The sequence below is a fragment of the Sitodiplosis mosellana genome, unplaced genomic scaffold (genome assembly GCF_009176505.1).
Source record: "Sitodiplosis mosellana isolate CC-2019 unplaced genomic scaffold, AAFC_SMos_1.0 Smas_scaffold_1, whole genome shotgun sequence".
Classification (NCBI taxonomy): domain Eukaryota; kingdom Metazoa; phylum Arthropoda; class Insecta; order Diptera; family Cecidomyiidae; genus Sitodiplosis; species Sitodiplosis mosellana.
This window is the reverse complement of record NW_022595244.1, coordinates 8,971,998-8,982,094: the sequence shown is the minus strand read 5'-3', so window position 1 is coordinate 8,982,094 and position 10,097 is coordinate 8,971,998. Positions and strand designations below refer to the sequence as shown.

At 36.4% G+C, this 10,097-nt stretch overlaps 1 protein-coding gene across 1 annotated transcript; it reads right to left on the bottom strand.

The window, feature by feature from the left end:
• Positions 1-6,983: 6,983 nt before the first annotated feature.
• Positions 6,984-8,208, bottom strand: LOC129574046 (transcription factor MafK-like). Its single transcript, XM_055455369.1, has 4 exons — positions 8,050-8,208; positions 7,685-7,880; positions 7,468-7,493; positions 6,984-7,387 (listed from the first exon to the last, which is right to left on the bottom strand). Exons 1-4 carry the CDS (start codon positions 8,086-8,088, stop codon positions 7,244-7,246), a joined length of 405 nt encoding a protein of 134 aa, XP_055311344.1. The 5' UTR covers positions 8,089-8,208; the 3' UTR covers positions 6,984-7,243.
• Between the last annotated feature and the right edge of the window lie 1,889 nt (positions 8,209-10,097).

Sequence of the window (10,097 nt, the reverse complement as noted above, 5' to 3'; positions counted from 1 at the left end):
AAACATGCTGAATTCTAGATAAAGACGTCACACAGCTAGTCAAATTGCACAAAAAACGCTTTGGATAATGTATAAGGATAATGTTATTTCGATCTGTGATGAATAGCAAATGCAAATATTGAAAATATTTGAATGACATGGGCACATGAACCCGTGCGCCGATTTTTGTCGTTCATTCAAAAAGAATTGTGGTCAAGGTTGTGCTCTTTGAATATTAAACTTTAAAATATATATAACTCTTTCAATTCACTGTGTCGTATGTTGTGTGTTTGATGTCAGTGGCCAATCCATTGCATTTATATCCATGTTTTGGTTTCGTTTGCTTTACAATTACCATACAATCGCTGATATAGTTGTGTACGTATCGATTTATGTAAAGACTCGATTTGTTAAATGGGTCTGTGAACGGTCAAAGTCTTATTAAATTGACGTTTGACTTAAAACACTCTCGCAAAGAATTGGGCTCGCGCGCACAACGGTGTTTGCTTGTTCGATGCAATATATAATATTCATTTGAATGTGCTTAATAGACCGCGCGTACTGCTGCTGAAACTGTTGGGAGAAAAAAAAATCAATGAAAATCAAACGAGCACGTCCAACAATGCTTTGAACATAAATAAATTATTTGTGTGGTTCGTGCACAAGTGGAACTAAAAGACACATTGTGGTTGGTACACTTTGCTGTAAATTGTTTAGCATAATCGTTTCGGAATGACTTTTTTACACGTTCGTCTGAACTATCAAACTGACGCGCGCGCGCGTTCGCGAGCACCAACGTGGTGACTCACACTGACACTGCCTCTATATTCATGTACATTAAAATGAGTGCAAACACAAAACGATTCATGATAAATAATTTGTAACGTCATTTGAATGAACAACGTACCGTATCGCTGGCTGCTATATTTTATAATCGACCAAAGGATCCATGTGCGATATTCTTTATTTGCGTTTTTATTTTGTTTTTGTTTAATTAAATAAAATTCAATTATCCCATAAGCAAAGCTGTTGTCTCGTTTGCTCGTTTCATTTTGTTTTTTTGTTTGCTTCTTTCCGTTTGGCAAACGATGGAAAATGAATACAAAACAAAAGAGACACACTTGATGTAAAGATTAAAACGATTTACATAAAACATGTTTGCCTATGCAAATGCATACATTTTTGCAGCGAAAACAAAAATTATGGGCTATCTGCTATCACAGCCGCAGACATTATCCAATTTAAATATATAAGTTAATTGTTAATTACGGTGGCAATCGTTCGATCTTCGCGCAATGAAGCTGGAACTCACTGTTGTTTTGCCTTGTTTAATTAATATAGTGGTAATTATTCGATGTTGAGCTTATGGTGAACCGATCAAAATCACATGCAAGCTGATCCAATGTGCACTAGATACTATGAAAAAAAAAACACATCTTCAATGTTCGATCTTCAACATGTTCCTAAACAACACCAGAGAAAAAACAACTTTTACGTAAAACATCATCGGTTCCTGTCGATTCTCACCGTAAGAACAATGTACCATTGGCCACACTTGATTCTAAGCCCGTTGTTTTTTTTCCACATTCACTTTACATTGCCCTGAAAATGGTTTGAACTTCAGTAACATTGAAACAATTTGCACACAATCTCTGAGACTTAAATATCGTTGACAATTCACTAGATTGTTCTGATTTTCTAACGTTTTTTGTTTTGTTCACATGATCTGACTGCCTTTGATTGGCCATGATTTGAATTATATATGCGAAATAATAATACTGGACCGGATCGTTGTGAACATTTCACCACTTTTCTTTGACGCCAGCTGCAATTTTCAATGCAACAATAAAATAGATACTTAGAAATAATCGAGTTTCCATTCATTTCTATCATCTTTGAAACCGATTGATATCGCATGACTCACTCAAGAGTGTATGATTGCAAAATCAACGATCGATTCGTCTGTGAATGCACACAACACTGTTGTATCAATCCCTTTTTTATACAACGTGTAATTTGTGTTTGCATTCTCATTATTCATAATGATCATTGAATCCTTTGGTCTTGAGTTCAATTGAAATGTATTTCCCTTTGCATGGGAAAATATCATTGATTTCATTTCTATCTCATTCGGTTCAGCGCATCAACCATCGCTTTTTTGAACTGACTTGGTTGAATTGTGTTTGTTTGAACTGAGAATTTGCTATCAACGTGAGAATCAACGCGGCTCAAGAGAGATCAGGGACGATAATTCAACTTTGAACTCATTTTGTTAAAAGAAATCAAAGCTAAACGCTGAATATTGAAGTCAATAGAGAAAAAAATATATATGATTTGCGCTTCATAGAGCATTGATAAAACACACACGGAACGAAAACAATGGAAATACAATTGCCAAAACTGCTTTGCAATGAAGTTCATACGGTGAACAATAGTAAAAAATGATTGCAAAATCGTGCCATTGACAAAATTTACATACATTTTTGCGCTCGGCTACTGTTTGTGGACTGAATGTCGTTCATATGTGTCAAAAATGGCAGTTCAAATGGACGTAATATGCAAAGAGAATGCCAAAATATTCGGTAAAGCAGTGGAAGTGGTTTATGGATTTTTTTTTCGCTTTTTTTTCAATTTTTGCATTGTCAATTCCAAACGACATTTATTCCAATTCTAGGAGTATATATTTATAGAGTAAGAGCATAGGTCAAATATAATTTATTATTTCAGCATGGTTAAATACCAATTCTGAAAGTCGATCAATTTATTAATTTTGAAAACGTAATCGATTTCTTGAATGTCACATATAAAAATGAAAACAATGTAATCTCTGGTGGGAATCTTCAATAAGAATTTAGAAACCTAATATTTTTTTTCATTCAAAATCCAATCAGTTCAATGATCTATGATCTGTTTTTTTTCTTCCTTCTGTTGAGATTGACGAATTTCAGTGCCGGGGCTACCTACCATCACATGCTGTCTTCTCAAATCGATTTGATGATATGTGTAATTAGTTGTGTAGACCGTGTGTAGATCGGCTGGTTGACTACTCGATTACACAAGATTGATTGCCACAGTGACAAACGATATCGATCTAGAATCGGATCCAGATCAAATTTCATCTCGGTGGCTTGATTTCTCGTTACTGTTTGCATTACGGTTCAATCATCGGTAAACAAATCGGAGTCAATGGATTCGTATCAATGGTCGTCATCATAACGTGCGCATGTGGTTAATTACTTAATTTTTCAATCGATATGCAGAGCAGCCGCGATTTCACTCGGAGATAGCCGAGGAGAGAGAGAGAGAGAGAAACTGGCGCACACCATCAGCAAAATAATATCGATTTGTAATGAAAATAAATGGAATATAAATTGATCAATAACTCACTCCAAAGTGAATTGCTTTTGGTAAAGTGAAATGGATAAATCTTAATGAACAAATATCCACAGGTGGTGCGCGCACACATAACCATCCGCTCAACATCGGCTTACGTGCGCTTGCATAGATCGCGTTATTAAGTTTCATATATGATCGTCTTTTTCTCTTTGATGGCCGCTGATCATGTGAGCGCGATCATCCCGTACACAGCGTTCGAATGAGCAATTTTAATTTAAAACTCATATTACCTACAAAGAGCCACAGAGAGGCTTATCAAGAGGCCCACAACATGCTTTATGACCGAAACTGTTCATGGGAAGGGCGCCAATCGATGTTTTTACACCTTTACCATTCATCGTATCATATTTCAAACGGAACGATATGAGATCGCTTTCATTACATTCGTACCGGGGCATTCAATTCCGTTTCATCTATTTTTCGAAAAACTGAATTAGTGCTCCTTCAATGGAAATTGAATCCATGGATTCTCTGCAGAGAGAGAAAGGGAGGATTGCCACCTTTTCTGCCATAATAACCACAGAGTGAAATAAGCGGGCAAAAATTAATTGAAACCAATAAATAAAGTTTCAAGAACTTTGGCTGTCGCATTAATTGTGCTGCACATAATTTTGCACCGCCGTCAAGACAGTATTTCTGACAGTTTCGCATATTGCGTTTGTGTAATCATCATTCGGTTTCGATAGACAATTTTCGATTGTACGCGATGTGTATAGCTCCGTTCAAAGCTAGAGAGATATGTCAATGTTTTATTCATATGCCCACTAAGCTTCTATATTTATGATTGTTCCAAGCATCAAGAAATGAGTTCAAAATTTACAATACAATTTATTAGCCACAACCGCTAGAACAAAAAACTAGATTTCACAAAATTGAATAAAAATCATTTGGGTGTTTGCGTAAAGAATTGGCGGTGCTTGGAACACTTGAATCACATACATAAATCATGTGTCAATGGGCGAACGGCATGTGTCCGAGTTTTTGCCAATTATCATGCAAATTTCGCTGTTTTGCGCAAATTAGACACTGAAATTACAACAAATAACATTAATCTGTTTTCTTTAGCAACGTTTCACATGTTTTACACGGCCACAATTGAAATGTTAATGCGTTTTTGCCGCAATTTTCGGTTTTTTTCTTCTTTCAATTACGCACATCCATCAATAACTGGCAATTTAATTTCAAAATGATATCATTTTAGGCCAAATTTTTCGCCAGAAAAAAAAACACTTTTTGAAGCATACTTAAAATGATTTGTTTTCGAAAAGGAATGTTGGAAAAAGTATAAGTATATTTCAAAAACTTAAGTAGCTTAGCGAACGGTCCGAATGGTTGATGTTTTGAAAGCAAATGTAAACAGGCTCTCGATTGATCGCTCGCTCTCTCTCTCTGTAATGTCGCATTGAGATAAAGCCAATAAAAGGGCACAAAATTCGTAATCGTATACCCAAATGGTATTACGTGTGCCCCATAAAATGGAAATAAATCACATTAAAAGGCATTGATTGCTCATAAATCCATTAAAAACTTAATCATAATAAAAGCGTTCGCTTAAACCGTTTCTTTTTTTTCGTTGTTGTTGTTCGTTCTGAAGAAATGAAAATGGCAATAATAACGAAGCGATGCTGTAGATGGTAAGTGACGACAAAGACGCGACGCGACAGCATCAACAGCGTAAATGATAAATACAATGCGCCAAATACTTGCGCCACAGCAGCAAATCGAGTAAACGAAAAAGAGCCACAAACGAAAAGGAAAAAAACCTGTTCGCATTTGAAGAAATCTCGCAGTGTGATCCGTGTGGACTGTGGAATAAAATGCCGTATGGGATATGCAAGCAGAGTGAATATCAGCGAGCCACAAACGAATTAAAAGTCTGAATGCAAACCTATAAATAAATACGTTTTTCAAATCGAACAACGATTTTAACACGTATTCAAGAGAAAAAGAAATAAAGTACACCAAGAAATGCCAATCTATCGCCTGCCCGCCTGCTTGCACTCACATCGCATCACTTTGACTCACACACTTTGCTCGTGGTCATCAGTCCTCGCTTTGCTCGTCATCCGTATCAATTTATATGTTCAAAACATTCAAACACAAGCCGAAAACCATCATCGCCTGCCGCTCGCTCACACATCCACTGTCCACGCACATCGGACATACCTATGTGTGCCGTGTGTGCTCCTCTCTTGAGCCTGTGCATGTGTACCTTTTGTAAACAAATTATGTTTTTTGTACGTTGCTTATCGGTATTTTTCGGTGTTATTTTTATGGTGCGTTTTACTGGTTGAGTGCATCACCAAGCAAATCACCTTAAAGAGAGGGCAACATGAGTGAGAGAGAGAGAGAGAGCGAAAAAAAATGTGTCGCTTTAAAAATGTTTCTTCACTGTGTTTTTTTTTGGGTTTCTCCTGTTTTCTTCTCACTGCCTTTCCAACTGATCTGACTGAGAATGTCTGGAAGCCCATAAGCTATTAAACAAATCGCGTTAAAGATTGAACACAATCGCATGCGACACACACCAAATGAAATGGGAATGAGAAAGGAATCTGGATAAATTTTTCGGATTTTGTGAACAAAAAAAAAGAGCAACTACGACGAAAAGAAGTGAAAGAGCGATCAAGACAAGAAATGAAAAATTATAGAATTTTAATTGACTGTCAGCCAAAAGAAGGAAAAAAAATAAGCCCGTTGTTGGACCAAAAATACGCGCTCATTTTCGGTTGTTGCTGGTGTTATATCAATGCGAGTACAAAGAAACAAATTACTTTCGATCGAGCGTATCGCAAATACTAATCGGTCGGATGGTTTTATTGAGACTTTTCTTTTCTCTCTCTCTCTCTCTCGCTCTCTCTCTCTGTCCCTCTTTTTTCGTGTTGTCTTTTGTCCCACACTCAACAACGACCAAAGCACCACTTTAGAGTGTGACGAGCGAGACTCAATTTTCCAAACAAATGATGTAATAAAGTCGTACATTATAAACTTTATATATTATTTATAACAGAGATCAAAGAGCAATGACAATAAAGCAAGCAAACGTCTCTGGGTGAAAGACACAAAAACGAGACACACCACTGAATTAACTATTTAAAAACGTAAAATGATTGCCGAGTATCATTGATTTATTGTTCGACATTTAGCCGCTCTTTTTAGATGAACCGTACATAAATTGGTTACTCTCTGGCGCTTCGATTCTCTGACTTTGGTTCGATCGGTTTTTTTCTATGGATGCAAGACGAATTATTTCATACAATTTGATTGTTGTGTGAAGTATCTCATTAGACACCTGGATTGCGTAACAGTTATGATAGTCGAACTTAATGCATTAAATTCTCGAGTTGAACAGAATAAATGTATTGAACAGCACTTCAATTGCATGACTCATACACACTTCAATTGCATGACTCATACTCACCATGTGACGGATAAGCGTAAATTTTACATGAATCTATGTCAATTACGCCAATTGTTCTTAGCTCAAATAGCTACAAAGGTCAATGTGAAGAAAAATTCCATATAAGCTCATTAGCTTATCACTTCCGCTTACAGAGTCAACCTTTTGCAATTACAAGATTTATTGCCACTTCAAAATGAAACAATCCATCTTTTTCAGCTTGTAAAATGTATAATTTTTTTTTATTTATTCTGGAAAAAAATAACAAGTGTGCAAATGTGTACGTACATTAATCATAAGGATAAAAATGGTGATTTTTTGCATGGAAACAAAAGTCAAAGGAAAAAAACGTAAGTGTCTATTGTACCCATTTGTGTTGTATCACTGAAATCAAACTTAATCTACTACTCCTGAATAAAAGACGAACGTATGAGGTAAATGCAGAAAATCGGCGCCAATGTTCGTTTCTGCCTATGGATTTTCCAGTTCAGGTGGGATTGGGATTTTGTTTTCAATGGCGAACTTCTTCAGTGCTTCGTATTTTAGACGCCAGCTCACACTTTCTTCGCGCAAATCCACGTTACGGTTCTGCATCGTTTCCAGGTTTTGCCATTCCTGCAATGTGAAAATTGAATATTTAGTTCGAAAATTCGAAAATGAAATGAAAATTATATGGTGAATGGTGGGTGACTTACGTATGATTTTTTCGTTTCAAGATCGTCTTTTTGTTCAATAATAATTTGGTGAAAATCGAAATCAGCGAAGGAAACAAAAAATTCCAAATTCCAGAAATTATAAAGATGACCAGTGACCGGTAATCGACAAAATGAAACAGAAATAAAAAACAAAACATTGTGATCAACATTATGTTGGAGCGGTAGTGACGGCGGTGCCAATGTGTAACTCACGTACCTTTTTGTTCGATGCGCTTGATACGGCAACTGGCTGCGTAGCCCCTGTTCTTCAATGTGCGACGTCTTTGTTTCATACGAACGATTTGCGAACGGTTCAAACCACGCAATTTCAGTGTGCGATTCAAATCGCGCACTGAAATCGACACCAATTCATCGTCACTGATTTCGGGAATTGGACACGGCGACAATGGAGCCTAGAATATTCAAGAAAGTTCACATCAAACTTTAATTCACCATAGACCTTGTACTGTGATCATTGGCTTCCTTTGTGTTTTTGCCACTTGACGATCGAAAACACTGTTTATTTTGACACATAAACAACACACACCACATTTTCGATGAATTTTTATCAAATTTACTCACCAATGACATTTTTCTTTCGCGTTTTGACTCGAGAGGCATTTTAAATGTTAGCTTGTCCACAAATTACGACTGAAAATACGAGAAATACTCGATGCGTTTCTTGAAAAATCACAAAAATTGCAAGTCATTGCCTTGAATTTTTTTTCTATTGTTCATACATCTGACTTTTCCCTACCATTCGTCATTCGCAAGCGATGGCAGGGTTGTATACGATACGAGCCGACCGCATGAAATCGCATTGAAAAATTGTTTAAAAACATTTATTTGTTTCTTTAAATTGTAAATTTTGGATTAATTTTTAAATTAAATAACATTTTGGTTCATTTTTTTTGAATAATAAGCGCTAAAACTGCCTGTCGATGCTACAACGTAACGGCCAATGGTTTTGGACAACCCAGCTTCAGCGATGCTTGTAGCTTTGACATTTAACACACTCGAAACAATGCTGAATAACGTTCAGCACATTGAATGGCGCTCCATTCAAACGGCACGATACTCATTTCAGCGCGACAAGTGTCAGCAAATGCAACAACGACGGAATGGATTGGTCGTCATGAATTCAATTGTTTTAGAAAGTCAATTAATAGTCTGCATTTAAAATAAAATATGAAAACATGGACTGCAAAACCAATCACGATTTATGTCATTGTTTATTTTATCACATAATTTTCCATGCATTCAAACATGAAAATGATTTGTATTCATTTGCAAGAATTGAATTTTGAATCTAATTGGGTTTCAATGCAATCGTTTGCAATCGATCGAATGTTATGTTTGCTGTCAACAAACCAATTGTTTTCAGGAATAATTTAGCATTTATTAGGATTATTAAGATGGAGAAAATCTTTAAGATGAAGTGAGCAGCCGAATGTCAAGGCCAATAGTATAACCATCATAATAGCATCATAATAGAAATAAACATGCGCTGATGTGCATTTCGTGCATTAATTAGGAAAATAAGTTAAAACCAAATTGTTGAGAAAATAGTCGAATCTATTGCACACGATGAATTTCGGTTCTCATGAAAATAATTAAATAATGAGTCTTGTTTGAGGAATTTAATGAAGATTTGTATGCACGGACATTTTTATCAGCGTTTTTTTATATCTTTAAACGAGAGATGGGAGAGAGAGGGGAGATCATAATCATAATCATCAACTTTGCAAGCAGGTAATCATTAAAATGGTTCAATTAATTTTCTAGACTCTCACAGGCTGTAGGCATCAACCGAACGAATGGCAACAGCAGCAATGGCGACGACAACGACGATCAACCATCAAATCACGATACATTATGAATTTGGAACAAAACAGAAACGAAAATCATAAAATACAGTAGCCACAGTGATGAACAGCGACGACGATGACTCATGCATTCATCTGTTGATGCTGCACTGTGCGCAACGATTGTTGAGATATGCTGCGCGGTAGCCAAAACTTTGATACAAACACAAGCTCATAGGCGACACACATTCCACTGAATCGCTGCACCACACCATCAGCCGTGGAACTTTGGAAAATGCAACAAAATGAAATGAATTAAAATAAAGCAACAACAATTTATATGACTTAAAATTACGGGGTACTTTGGAAATTGCTCAAATTATAGTTCTCGAGTTCTTAAATTTGAGCTCCTGTTTTTTGTTGTTGTTGCTGCTGCTGTTATTGTCTTCTCTTTCGTTCATATCGTCGATCCGTCTATTTGCCATACAGCTTCCGATGGACCTTCGTTACCTTTTGATTATTATGGGCATATCGACTTTTAAGGGCTTGCTTTTTTGTTCTGCTGGCTGCATTTTCTCTTTGCATTGGATTTCAATCAACACCTGAGGGCATGGAGTGTAATACGAGAAGCGATTTATCGCAACGGCATGCAAAGAAGAAAAAAACATCAAATTTGCGCGAAGCGGAAAACCATGTGAAATAATAAGCATACAGTGCAGCGCATACAAGGTCGACTGAAGCGATTCGATGATATATTTGACCAAGTCATCAATGCAACCGTTTTTATCGACGTACATTCATGATTGATGGGTTTTTATGGCTAAT